The 14,868-nt window shown below is 38.7% G+C and overlaps 1 protein-coding gene across 3 annotated transcripts in view; it reads right to left on the bottom strand.

The window, feature by feature from the left end:
* The window catches only part of PHYHIPL (phytanoyl-CoA 2-hydroxylase interacting protein like), a 117,002-nt gene that overhangs the window by 11,884 nt on the left and 90,250 nt on the right, over positions 1-14,868 (bottom strand). For all 3 annotated transcript variants that reach the window (XM_069571700.1, XM_069571701.1, XM_069571699.1), the window contains exon 3: positions 410-606. In XM_069571700.1, the coding sequence (XP_069427801.1) occupies positions 410-606 (197 nt within the window). The remainder of the gene's footprint in view (positions 1-409; positions 607-14,868) is intronic.

Below are 14,868 nucleotides of genomic sequence, written 5' to 3'. Positions count from 1 at the left end.
CCCTTGTTCTTCCCCAACACCACAGGGGTTTTGCCTCCACTGTACATTTATTTCAATATCCTGGTCCTTAAGATGTCTTTTCTGGACCATCCTTTGAATTGGCTCTATTAAAAACTTCATCAGTTACCTCATTAGAATGTTAAATAAAATCTTTAACACATGTTCATTTTTATGTCTATATGAGAGTTAAGATTTCACCTTTTCTGGGAGAAAAAAGTGTATTTTACCCATATATGTGTCACTTCCTTATAAAATTTCTTGGAAGGATACAGCTTTTAAATGACATATTATTTTCATTTTCAATGTCAAGTATAAGTAATCAGTGCAACATTATTTCTTCTTTCAAAATGGCATTATAATTAGAAAGCTTTAAGATACAAATGAATATAAGGATGTGTTAGCATTTTACCTTGTGTTTAAATTTATTGGAGTTCTTGTTCTCTTTCTTATTGAGGTCAATGAAATAGTGTGTGATGCGGTCCTTTGACTTTGAGTCCATTTCCCAGGAAATCTTGAATGAGTCGCAGGTGATGTTGCTTATTCTGATGTTATGTGGCACAGGAAGTTCTTCCATCTCTGCGATGCCACTGTCTTGTGATTTGTTCCCTGTGAGAAAACAATGCACGGACAGTTTCTGACTCGTGAACTTTTCCTAGTTTGCAAGGCCATTAGCTACCTGTTTGTGAACTCACCTAATTACTAAATTTGAGGTTTCATTTTGTTCATGAAGTAATTTGAGTGTTAATGAGAGTAAGACTGTCATTACGTGACCACATTACCAACAAAAAGCAGAAATGACTTAGTCCTTACCCCCTCTATGTTTTCAGTCTTCTTTCCCAGTTTCTGCTTTCACAGAAATGAAAGCAAGAACGCTGTTGATTCACCTCTCTAACCTATGAAAGATTAGCCTTACATGGTAGAGTCTGTCTGAAAAGCCCCAAGGGACCATTTTTCTTACATGACCAATCGACTCTGCTCTAAAGTAATCCTAGGTGTTTTTAAGTTAAATGAAATCAGAAACATTGATAATGATATGAAAGAGTCCAGTCAAATAAAGGGAAAATTTCTTTTAAAAAATCTGTGTCAGTGACAGTCTATAAAAATTGTTCCTTTTGGAGATTTATATATAGAAATAGCATGTAATATTTATGTTTATTTACAAATAATGTAAAAGACCATTTTTAAAACAGTTACTGTGAAGGGATTACTCTAAGAATCATTTCACCTGCCATAGCCATGCTGATTGATATCATTAAAATCTTGAAGAACTCATCTGACATCTGGTTACTTTACAGACTATGTCCTACATTTTCAGGTCAAGAAAATTCTATCACTTTGGCCAATATTATAGAGCAGAGTATGACAGATGACAGAACAAAAAGAGAAAATAGAGAGCTGACAAGTTTGTTTCAATGTAACAAAGACATATTGAACGAAATTTTATTCCATTTCTCCTTCCTGTGTTCCTTTTCCCCCACGACAACGTAAAATTCAATGCCCCAGAAAAGAAAAAATATATAATTGTTATTCATATTATAAAAGTCATAGATCATAAATCAGCTATCTAACTTTTCTTTAACATGATAAAATAGCAAATCTTAATCAACAAAAACTGAAAGGAACAACAGTGAATGTCATTTTGTAACAACAACTTCCACTTTCAGATTACTTTGTGTTCTTTATCCCCACAGGGTCTTCCCAGCTGGCTCAGTGGTAAAGAATCCCTCTCCCTTGGAGTAGGAAATGGCAACCCACCCCTATATTCTTTCCTGGGAAATGGCACAGACAGAGGAGCCTGGCAGGCTACAGTCCACAGGGTAGAAAGAGTTGAACATGACAGAGCATGCACACACAGCACCCCCCCACACACCCTCTCAATTATTGTTGTAAGACTTTTGATAATTTGCAGTCCTATTAAATTATTCATCCATTTGTCTCACCCCAAGCTGTGCTGTGGCCAGAGCAACCTGATGACATTCAAAGACGAATTTCAAAGTAACTCAAGTTCTTTATTGTCATTCTTGAACAATACTTTGAAAAATCCTTCTTTCTTCCCTCATGTACTCCCTTACACCCTAGTTTACCCAGATTCCCATTTGATAAAGGTCCCAGAAAAATTATTCCTTCACTTTTTTTTGCACCACCACCCCACCCCCAACACACAGGGCCTCATAGCATCCCAAAATTGCTTCCTGCTAAAAGCCTTTTAGAAGTCAAGTGAAGGGAAGAAACAAAGTGGAATCTCTTTAATGGCCTGGGAAGAAACAAAGTGGAATCTCTTTAATGGCCTTGGGAAAAGGAAAGGCAATAAATATGCAAATAGTAATTTTTGTTCTAGTTAATAAAAGCTGACATTTTCTGATTGCAGTTATCTTCAAAATATAAGCAACATTAAATGAAAACCTTTCTGAACTAACAGCAGACATTTCTGCACAAGTCACATGCATTATAAGAAGGAACCAAGATGGCTGAGGAGTAGGACTTGGAGCTTATTTCCTTCCACAGACACATCAAAAACACTTTTACAAATGGAACGATTTGCACAGAACATCTACTGAACATTGACAAAAGACCTCAGCCTTCAAAAAGGGCAAGAAAAGCTCAATGTAACCAAGTAGGACAAAAGAAAAAAGAAACAAAAAACGAGAGAGAAGGGCACTGGATGGGACCTGTGCCCCGAGGAGGGAGCTGTGAAGGAGGAAAGGTTCCCGCACCCTGGGAAGTCTTCTCACCAGCGGGGTGAAGGGGGGAATCAGCCGGGACAGAGGGAGAACACCAGTGTGCGGAAGGCAAGAGAGAGCAACCTGCACAGACAGTTGGCACTGCCACCCTGTGCCCCCCATCCTGCGGTGCTCGTCCACTGGTATGGGCAGCAGCTGGGTGCTGAAGCTCAAGCTTCAGGTCAGACCCAAGGAGAGGACTGGGGCTGCCTACAGGCAAACAGCCTGAACTGTGACAATTGAGGGTGCACTCGGAAGAAGCTGAGTTCACCAGAGAGGCAAGGCACCATTACTGGGGGAGCCCAGGAAGAGTGGTGAGACAGCCACAGGAACTTCTTTACATGTGTGGATGCTCTCAGGCAACAGGATGCCACCTCTATGAGTTCTGGGGTTGGGCAAGAGCTGTTGCCACCACTGTGGGCTCCAGAGGTGGGCAGGGGCTGCTGCAGAAACTAGGGGACATGGCAGCAGAAGCCAGTTGCTGCCACTGTGGTCAGGGGAAGCATGCATGAGCAGTGAGCAGGCACCAAGCCCTGCCTCTGCTGTTCTAGGAGGGCATGGGCCTTGCCAGCACTGGCAGATCCAGAAGTAGGCACTGATCACTGCCCCTGCTGTCCTGGGGCGTACATGCCACACTGCTGTTGGGAGACCCGTGGGTGGGCACTGATCACTGCCGCCATACCAGGAGAGCACGCAAGGGGTGCTGCACTTACATGCCCCATATCAAGGGGATAATGACCAAGATACATTTAGGAAGGAGGCAGAAAGCATTTCAAATAGAAGCAGCCCCTCAAGTTTGGACAAAATGGTGAAGTAAAAAGACCTGAGCTCACTTCCTCTTACAAAAACACCAAAATCACAACTGCTGAGCAACTATTGACAAAAAAGACTGGAACCTACCAAAAAAAGTTTTACACCCAAAGATGAAGAAGCTGTGAGAGGGTAGGAGGGGTACTTTCACAATATAATCAAATCCCATACCAGCTAATTGGGAGACCCACAGACTGGAAAATAATGGTATCACAGAGGGTCTCCCATAGGAGTGCTAGCTCCGAGCCCCACTTCAGGCTCCAGAAGCTGAGGGTCTGGCAGTGCAAGGAGGCGGCTCCAGCATCTGGCTTTGGAAATCAGCAGGGTTGGAGTGCAGGAACTCCCCAAGACTGGTGGAGAAAGGCTCCACGCCTGGATGGTGCACAGATGATTTCCAGTACCCTGGGACCCAGAACAGAGTAGTGACTCCGCAGGAGCTTGGACTAGGCCTACCTGAGGGTCGTGGAGAGTCTCCTGGGGAGGCGGGAGTTGGCTGTGGCACAGTGGTGGGACAAGGAGACTGAAGGCAACCCCTCGCCCCCACCGCCAAATGAAACTGAAACTGTGATTTACAATCTGACAAACAAAAGTCTAAGATCCGATGGCTTCACAGGTGAATTCTATCAAACCTTTAGAGAAGAGTTAGCACCTGTCTCTCTGAAACACCTCCAAAAACTTGCAGAGAAAGACACATTCCCAAACTCATTCTATGAAGCTACTATCACCCTAGTACCAAATCCAGGCAAAGATACCACACACACACACAAAAAGAAAATTATAGGTCAATATCCCTGATGAATATAGACGCAAAAATTTGCAACAAAATACTAGCAAACAGAATCCAATGATACATTAAAAGGATCATATACCATGATAAAGCGGGACTTTTCCCAGGATGCAAGGATTTGTTAGTATCTGCAAATCAATTGTCTGATACACTACACTAACATACTAAAGAATAAAGATCACATGATCATCTCAACAGATGATCAGAAAAAAGCTTCTGACAAAATTCAACACCCAATCATGATAAACTCTACAGAAAGTGGGCACAGAAGGAACATACCTCAACAAAATAAAGGCCATATTTGACAAACCTCCAGCTAACATCGTACTCAATGGTGAAAAGCTGAAAACAGTTCCTCTAAGATCAAAAACAAGACAAAGATGTTCACTCTACCATGTTTATTCAACATAGTTTTGGAAGTTCTAGCCACGGCAATCAGAGAAGAAGAAGAAATAAAAGGAATCCAAATGGGAAAAGAAGAAGTAAAACTGTCACTGCTAAGATGCTACCAGAAAACTACTAGAGCTCGTCAATGATTTCAGTAAAGTTGCAGGATACAAAATTAACACATAGAAATCTGTTGCATGTCTATACACTAACAATGAAAGATCAGATAGATTCAAGAAACAATCCCATTTACCATTACATTGAAAAGAATAAAACAGGGCTTCCCTGGTGTCCCAGATAAAGACTCTGTCTGTCTGTGCAGTTGACATGGGTTCAATCCCTGGTCCGGGAAGAACCAACATGCTGCAGAGCAGCTAAGCCCATGCACCACAGCTATGAAGCCCAGTGCTCTAGAGTCCGGGAACCACAACTGCTGAGGCTTCACGCTGCAGCTACTGACGTCTGGGTGCCCCAGCGCCCATGCTCTGCAATAGGAGAAGCCACCACAGTGAGAAGCCCTCAGTACCCTCAACTGGAGAGTAGCCCCTGCTCTTCGCAACTAGAGAAAAGCACATGCAGCAACGAAGAACCAGCACAGCCAGAAGCAAATAAATAAAAGTTATTTTTTAAAAAAGAATAAAATGTCCAGGAATAAACCAACCTAAGGAGGCAAAAGACCAGTACTCTGAAAAGTGCAGGATGCTGATGAAAGAAATCAAAGATGACACAGATGGAAAAATATAACATGTTCTTAGATTGGAAGAATCAATACTGTCAAAATGACTATACTACCCAAGGCAAACTACAGACTCATTGCAATCCCTATCAAATTACCAATGGCATTTTTCACAGAACTAGAACAAAATAATTTTAAAATTTGTATGCAGGCAAAAAAGACCCCAAATAACCAAAGCAACCCTAAGGGTGGGGCAGGGGGAAACAAAAATGGAGCTGAAGGAATCAGGCTCCCTAAATTCAGACTATACTACAAAGCCTCCATTTTTAAAACATAAGGTACTGACACAAAACAGAAACATATTACCTCAATGGAAGAAGATAAAAAGCCCACAAATAAACCCACACACCTGTGGTCACCTAATATGTGACAAAGGAGGCAAGATATACAATGAAGAAAAGGCACTGTCTTGAAGAGATGCTTCTGGGAAAACTGGAGAGCTACATGAAAAAGAATGAAATTAGAAAATTCTTTAACACCATATACAAAAGCTCAAACTGGATTAAAAGCCTAAATACAAAACCTGATACTATTAAGTTCTTTAGAGGAAAACATAGGAATAACACTCTTTCATATAAATTTTTTTTAATCCATCTCCTAGAGTCATGGAAATAAAAACAAAAAATAAATGGGATCTAATTAAACTCAAAAGCTTTTATACAGCAAAAGAAACCATAAATAAAATGCAAAGACAACCCACAGAATGGAAGAAAATATCTGCAAATGAGGTGACTGATGAGGGATCAATCTCCAAACTATACAAACAGCTTATGCTACTTAATATCAAACAACTTAACTGAAAAAGGGTAGAAGATTTAAATAGACATTTTACCGAAAAAGACATACAGATTGCCAACAAACACATGAAAAGATGCTCAACATCACTAATTATTAGATAAACAGAAATAAAAAGTACAATAAGTTATCACCTCATGCCAGTCAGAATGTCCTAAGTCGTTTCAGTTCTTTGTAACCCCATGGATTGTAGCCTGCCAGGCTCTTCTGTCCAAGGGGTTCTCCAAGCAAAATACTGGAGGGTGTTGCCATGCCCTTCTCCAGGGGATCTTTCCATCATCAAAGGCCACCATCAAAAAGTCTACACACAATAAATTCTGGAGAGGGTGTTGAGAAATGGGAATCCTCCTACACTATCGGTAGGAATGTAAACTGGTACAACCACTATGGAGAACAGTATATGTATTTTCCTTAAAAGACTAAAACTATAGCTACCATACAATCCAACAATCCTAATCCTGGGGGTATCTCCAAAGAAAACCATACTTCAAAAAGATACATGTACCACAGTGTTCATTGCAGCACTATATACAACAGCCAAGACATAGGAAGTGAGGTAAATGTATATCCACAGATGACTGTATAAAGATGTGGTGTACATACACAATGGAATATTACCCAGCCATAAAAAATAATGAAATTATGCCATTTGCAGCAACATGGATGGACCCAGAGATTATCATACTAAGGTAAGTGAGTCATACAGAGAAAGACAAATATCATATGACATCACTTATATTTGGAACCTAATTTTAAAAAATGATACAAAAAAACCCCTTATTTTATTTTTTTTACAAAACACTAGGCCATTCAGATATTACCTAAAGGGAAAGTGACAAATGGATTATACAGTGCAAGTGACAAATAGATTTAAGGGATTAGATCTGACAGAATACCTGAAGAACTATGGATGGAAGTTCAGAACACTGTACAGGAGGAGGTGACCAAACCATCCCCAAGAAAAACAAATGCAACAAGGCAAAATGGTTGTCTGAGGAAGCCTTACAAATAGCTGAGAAAAGAGAAGCAAAAGGCAAAGGAGCAAAGGAAAGATATACCCATCTGAATGCAGAGTTCCAAAGAATAGCACAGATAACAGTCTTTTAAATGAATAGTGCAAAGAAACAGAGGAAAACAATAGAATGGGAATCACTAGAGATCTCTTCAAGAAAATGAGAGATACTAAGGGAACATTTCATACAAAGATGGGCACAAGAAAGGGCAGAAACGATCTGGACCTAACAGAAGCAGAAGATATTAAGAAGAGGTGGCAAGAAAACAGATGAACTGTACAAAAAAGGTCTTAATGATCCAGAGAACCATAATGGTGTCATTATTCACCTAGAGCCAGACATCTTGGAGACTGAAGTCAAGTGGACCTTAGGAAGCATTACTACCAACAAAGCTAGTGGAGGTGATGGAATTCCAGCTGAGCTATTTCAAATTCTAAAAGATGATGCTATGAAAGTGCTGCACTCAATATACCAGCAAATTTGGAAAACTCAGCAGTGGCCACAGGACTAGAAAAGGTCAGTTTTCATTCCAATCTCAGAAGAAGGGCAATGCTGAAGGGAGTATGACAAGGCTGTATATTGTCACCCTGCTTATTTAACTTCTGTGCAGAGTACATCATGTGAAATGCCAGGCTGGATGAAGCTCAAGCTAAAATCAAGATTCCTGGGAGAAATATCAATAACCTCAGATATGCAGATGACACTACTCTAATGGCAGAAAGTGAAGAGGAACTAAAGAGCCTCTTGATTAACGTGAAAGAGGAGAGTGAAAAAGCTGGCTTAAAACTCAACATTCAAAAAACGAAGATCATGGCATCATCCAGTCCCAACACTTCATGACAAATAGATCTGGAAACAATGAAAACAGTGAGAGACTTTCTTTCTTGGGCTTCAAAATCACTGTAGATGACGATGACAGTCATGAAATGAAGAGACACTTGCTTCTTCGAAGAAAAACTATGGCAAACCTAGACAGCATATTAAAAACCAGAGACATTCACTTCGTTAACAAAGGTCCCTATAGTCCAAGCTGTGGTTTTTCCAGTAGTCATGTATGGATGTGAGAGCTGGACAATAAAGAAGGCTGAACGCCAGAGAAGTGATGCTTTTGAACTGCAGTGCTGGAGGAGACTCTTGAGAGTCCCTTGGATTGCAAGGAGATCAAACCAATTCAATCCTAAAGGAAATCAAACCTGAATATTCATCTGAAGGCCTGATGCTGAAGCTCCAATACTTGGTTACTCATTGGAAAAGACCTGATGCTGGGAAAGATTGAGGGCAAGAGAAGGGGGAGACAGAAGATGAGATGGTTGGTGGCATCATCGACTGAATGGACATGAGTCTGAGCAAACTCAGGGAGATAATGAAGGAGAGGGAACCCTGGGGTGCTGCAGCTCATGGGTTTGCAAAGAGTCAGCCATGACTGAGTGACAACAAAACAAAAAGACTCACAGATGCAGAATACTAACTTATGGCTACTAAAGGTGTTTGGAAGGGATAAATAAGGAGGCTGCAAATAACATTTTCACACTACTGTTTATAAAATAATCAACAGGGACCTCCTGTATAGCACAGGAAACTTTACTCCATAGTTTACAATAACCTGTATGGGAAGAGACTCTGAAAAAAGATATATGTATAACGGAATCACTTTTTTCTACACCTGAAACTAACATAACATTGTAAATCAACCATATTACAATATGAAATAAAAATTTAAAAACAAATCATATGCATAACTCTCCACATAATTTCAAAACAATTGAGTGACAAAATTGTTTTTAAGAAAAAATAAAGCTATTTTGAATTTGATCCAATTTATTGAAAATACACCTTCAATATATTGCCAGTATCTAAAGTATTATATTTTGCCATGTAAAGTTCTAGTATTTTTATCTTTTCAACTGAAAGTTACAATTTCTAGAATATAATCTTAATACTTTGTTTTATACAGGTTCTCTTCTACTTGTTGAAACTTGATTAAAATTTTGTTACCTTTATTGAAAGGTGGAAACTTGCTCATATCAGATTTTGCCATTCAGAACAATATAAAGCTCAAATCTATAGGATGTGTTATATCAGGAACACTCATTTTCAAGTTCCTTATCATAATCTGAATTCTTAATAAAACCACCAGATTAGCCTCTATGCAGCTGTCTTAGTTGGAAATAAAAATAATTTAAATAATTCTTACCAGTTTACAGGTAACTTGCTTTTTACTCATGCTGTATGAATTCATTTTTAACTGAGATTTTGAGATAAGTGACAGAAAACAATGATTCTGTTTTTAAAACTGGTGAAAACAATAGGGAGCCACATGATGTTAATATTCAATAACCAGCCAATACTATCTCAGATCTGTACAATCAAGTGTACTTTCAAATGCAGCTTCCCTTTCACCATATGGGTAATTCAAGCTACATTTTTTTCTACTTTACATGCCAAATAATTCAAATAACTGTGGCTATACTGCTCACTGGTCATACTGAGCAAAGAACAAATAAGTGGGACTTTCTATACATCCAAAATATGAAAATTGCTTTTTTTCAGAACAAGTACTTCAAAATTACTTTCCTAACAACAGCAATTACTAAAATACAAACTGAAAACCTAGCCAAATTATACTGATATATTTTACATGTATGGTTCTTCTTTCACTGAACTTAAGTTGCCTACCAAAAAATGATATTTTAAAAAACAGATTTATTGAAATAAAATTCACATACCATACAGCCATTTGTTTAAAGTGTACAACTCAATGTCTTTTAGTAGATTCAGAGTTCTGTATCCATCCCACAATCAGAACTTGTTTTTTACGTCAGAAGAAACCCCACACACCTTAGCTGTCACTCTCCAACCCCAACCTCTTCATGTTCCCTCTTCCTTCAATCACTAATCAATTTCCTGTCTTTGGATTTGCTTATCCTGGGCATTTCATTTAAATGGTATCATATAATACGTGGTCCTTTGTGACTGGCCTCTTTCACTTAGCATAAAATTTTCAAGTCTCACTCATGTTGTATAAAGACTTTCTTTCTTTTTATTCCTGAATATTTCATTGTATGGATATACCAGCTTTTCTTTATCTACTTGATGGATATTTGGTTTGTTTCTACTTTTTTGACTATTTGTTGCTATGAACATTCATGTGCAGGTTTTTGTGTGAATATATGTTTTCTCTTTTCTTGAGTATATACCTGTAAGTTGAACTCTTGATTCATATGGTAACTTTATGCTTAAATTGCTAAGGAACTGCCAAACTGTTTCTCAAAGTGGCTACACTATTGTATATTCCCACCAGCAGTGTATATGGGTTCTAATTTCTCCACATCCTCATCCACACTTCTTATTATCTATCTTGTACTTTTGGTATCATTGTACATTTGGTATCATTAGGCCATTGCCTAATTCAAGGTCACAAAGATTTACACCTAAATTTTCTTCCTAAGTTTTGACACTTACATTTAAGTTTTAGATCCATTCTTAGTTAATTTTTATATATGGTTATGAAGTAGGGGTCCAGGTTCATTCTTTTCCATGTAGATATACAGTTGTCCCAGCAACATTTATTATTTTTTCCTCATTTAATTGTCCTGGCACCCTTGTAAAAAATTAATTGGCTAAGCTATACTGCTACTTTTCGAGTCCAGGTTGCCATCAGTTCTCACCTAGATGATTACAATAGGAAAGTTCAGCTGGCTTATACCCATGGCTCCTAAATTCAGTCTCATTAGAGCTGCTGCTGCTGCTGCTGCTAAGTCACTTCAGTCGTGTCCGACTCTGTGCGACCCCATAGACGGCAACCCACCAGGCTCCCCTGTCCCTGGGATTCTCCGGGCAAGAACACTGGAGTGGGTTGCCATTTCCTTCTCCAATGCATGAAACTGAAAAGTGAAAGTGAAGTGACTCAGTCGTGTCTGACTCTGTGTAACCCCACAGACGGCAGCCCACCAGGCTCCCCCGTCCATGGAATTTTCCAGGCAAGAGTACTGGAGTGGGGTGCCATTGCCTTCTCCGCTCATTAGAGCAAGCTGCTTAAAACTATCTAAAAGATTCTCTATGCATTTAAAATAAAATCAACACTCCTTACCTTAGCCTATTAATTCTAATTTGAACTGTTTATTATCAGTTGGGGCTCAGTCAGATAAGAGATGCATTATAAGTGATATAGAATAAGATTTACCATAGAGGTTTCATATTGAGCAATTAAGAAGAGGTGGCAAGAATACACAGAAGAACTGTAAAAAAAAAAAAAAAAGGAAGAAAAAGGTTTTAATGACCTGGATAACCATGATGGTGTGGTCACTCACCTAGAGCCAGACATCTTGGAATATGAACTCAAGTGGGCCTTAGGTAGCATTACTACTGACAAAGCTAGTGGAGGTGATGGAATTCAAGCTGAGTTATTTCAAATTCTAAAAGATGATTCTGTCAAAGTGCTGCACTCAATATGCAAGCAAATTTGGAAAGCTGAGCAGTGGCCACAGGACTGGAGAAGGTCAGTCTTCATCCCAATCCTAAAGAAGAGCAAAGCCAAAGAATGTTCAAACTATTGTACAACTGCACTTATTTCACATGCTAGCAAGATTATGCTCAAAATCCTTCAAGCTAGGTTTCAGCAGTACATGAACTGAGAACTTCCAGATGTATAAGCTCAGTTTAGAAAAAGGCAGAGGAAGCAGAGATCAAATTGCAAACACTGGATCACAGAAAAACCAAGAGGATTCCAAAAAACTTCTACATCTGCTTCATTGACTATACTAAAGACTTTGACTATATGGATCATAACAAGTTGTGGAAAATTCTTAAAGAGATGGGAATACCAAACCATCTTACCTGTCTCCTGAGAAGCTTGTATGTAGATAGAGAAGAAACAGTAAGAACAGGATATGGAACAACGGCCTGGTTCAAACTTAAGAAAGAAGTATGACAAGGCTGCATATTGTCACCCTGCTTATTTAACTTCTATGCAGAGTATATCATGGGAAATGCCAGGCTGGATGAAGCACAAGTTGGAATCAAGGCTGCCAGTAGAAATATCAACCACCTCAGATATGCAGGTGATACCACTTTAATGGCAGCAAGTGAAGAACTAAAGAGCCTCTTGATGCAGGTGAAAGAGGAGAGTGAAAAAGCTGGTTTAAAATTCATCATTCTATACCTCATTAACAAATTGAAAGATAAAAACAATATGATTATCTCAATAGATGCAGAGAAAGCCTTTGACAAAACTCAACATCCATTTATGATAAAAACTCTCCAGAAAGCAGGAATAGAAGGAACATACATCAACATAATAAAAGCCATATATGATAAATCCACAGCAAACATTATCCTCAATGGTGAAAAATTAAAAGCATTTCCCCTAAAGTCAGGAACAAGACAAGGGTGCCCACTCTCACCACTATTATTCAACATAGTTTTGGAATTCCTAGCCACAGCAATCACAGAAGAAAAAGAGATAAAAGGAATCCAGATTGGAAAAGAAGTAAAACTCTCACTGTTTGCAGATGACATGATCCTCTACGTAGAAAACCCTAAAGACTCCACCAGAAAATTACTAGAGCTAGTCAATGAATATAGTAGTTTCAGGATATAAAATTAACACACAGAAATCCCTTGCATTCCTATACACTAACAATAAGAACACAGAAAGAGAAATTAAGGAAACAATTCCATTCACCATTGCAACAAAAAGAATAAAATACTTAGGAATATATCTACCTAAAGAAACTAAAGACCTATATATAGATAACTATAAAACAATGATGAAAGAAATCAAAGATGACACAAATAGATGGAGAAATATACCGTGTTTATGGATTGGAAGAATCAATATAGTGAAAATGAGTATACTACCCAAAGCAAGCTATAGATTCAATGCAATCCCTATCAAGCTACCAACAGTATTTTTCAGAGAACTAGAACAAATAATTTCACAATTTCACAATGGAAATACAAAAAACCTTGAATAGCCAAAGCAATCTTGAGAAAGAAAAATGGAACTTGGAGGAATCAACCTGCCTGACTTCAGGCTATACTACAAAGCAACAGTCATCAAGACAGTATGGTACTGGCACAAAGACAGAAACATTGATCAATGGAACAAAATAGAAAGCCCAGAGATAAATCCATGCACCTATGGACATCCTATTTTTGACAAAGGAGGCAAGAATATACAATGGAGAAAAGACAATCTCTTTAACAAGTGGTACTGGGAAAACTGGTCAACCAATTGTAAAAGAATGAAACAAGAACACTTTCCAACAACATACACAAAAATACACTCAAAATGGATTAAAGATCTAAATGTAAGACCAAAAACTATAAAACTCCTAGAGGAAAACATAGGCAAAACACTCTCTGACATAAATCACAGCAGTATCCTCTATGAACCACCTCCCAGAGTAATGGAAATAAAAGCAAAAATAAACAAATGGGACCTAATTAAAATTAAAAGCTTTTGCACAATGAAGGAAACTATAAGAAGGTGAAAAGACAGCCTTCAGAATGGGAGAAAATAATAGCAAACAAAGCAACTGACAAAGAATTAAACTCAAAGATATACAAGCAGCTCCTGCAGCTCAATCCCAGAAAAATAAATGATCCAATCAAAAAATGGGCCAAAGAACTAAACAGGCATTTCTCCAAAGAAGACATACAGATGGCTAACAAACACATGAAAAGATGCTCAACATCACTGATTATCAGAGAAAGGCAAATCAAAACCACAATGAGGTACCATCTCATGCCAGTCAGAATGGCTGCTAGCCAAAAGTCTACAAACAATAAATGCTGGAGAGGGTGCAGAGAAAAAGGAACCCTGTTACACTGTTGGTGGGAATGCAAACTAGTACAGCCACTATGGAGAACAGTGTGGAGATTCCTTAAAAAATTGGAAATAGAACTGCCATATGACTCAGCAATCCCACTGCTGGGCATACACACCAAGGAAACCAGAATTGAAAGAGACATGTGTACCCCAATGTTCATCACAGCACTGTTGACAACAGTCAGGACACGGAAGCAACCTAGATGTCCATTGGCAGATGAATGGATAAGAAAGCTGTGGTACATACACACAATGGAATATTACTCAGTCATTAAAAATAATCCATTTGAATCAACTCTAATGAGGTGGATGAAACTGGAGCCTATTATACACAGTGAAGTAAGTCAGAAAGAAAAACACCAATACAGTATACTAACACATATATATGGAATTTATAAAGATTGTAACGATGGCCCTATATGCAAGACAGCAAAAGAGATGTAAAGAACAGTCTTTTCGACTCTGTGGGAGAAGGAAAGTTGGGATGATTTGAGAGGGTAGTGTTGAAACATGTATATCATCATATGTGAAGTGGATTGCCAGTCCAGGTTTGATGCATGAGACAGTGTGCTCAGGGTTGGTGCACTGGGATGACCCTGGGGGATGGGATGGGGAGGGAATTAGGAGGTGGGCTTTGGATGGGGAACACATGTGTACCCGTAGCTGATTCATGTTGATGTATGGCAAAAACCACTACAATATTGTAAAGCAATTAGCCTCCAATTTACATAATTTTAAAAATAAAAACAATAAAACTCATCATTCAAAGAACAAAGATCATAGCATCA

This window comes from Ovis canadensis, chromosome 25, assembly GCF_042477335.2.
Source record: "Ovis canadensis isolate MfBH-ARS-UI-01 breed Bighorn chromosome 25, ARS-UI_OviCan_v2, whole genome shotgun sequence".
NCBI classification, from domain to species: Eukaryota; Metazoa; Chordata; class Mammalia; order Artiodactyla; family Bovidae; genus Ovis; species Ovis canadensis.
This window is presented reverse-complemented; position numbering and strand designations above follow the sequence as displayed.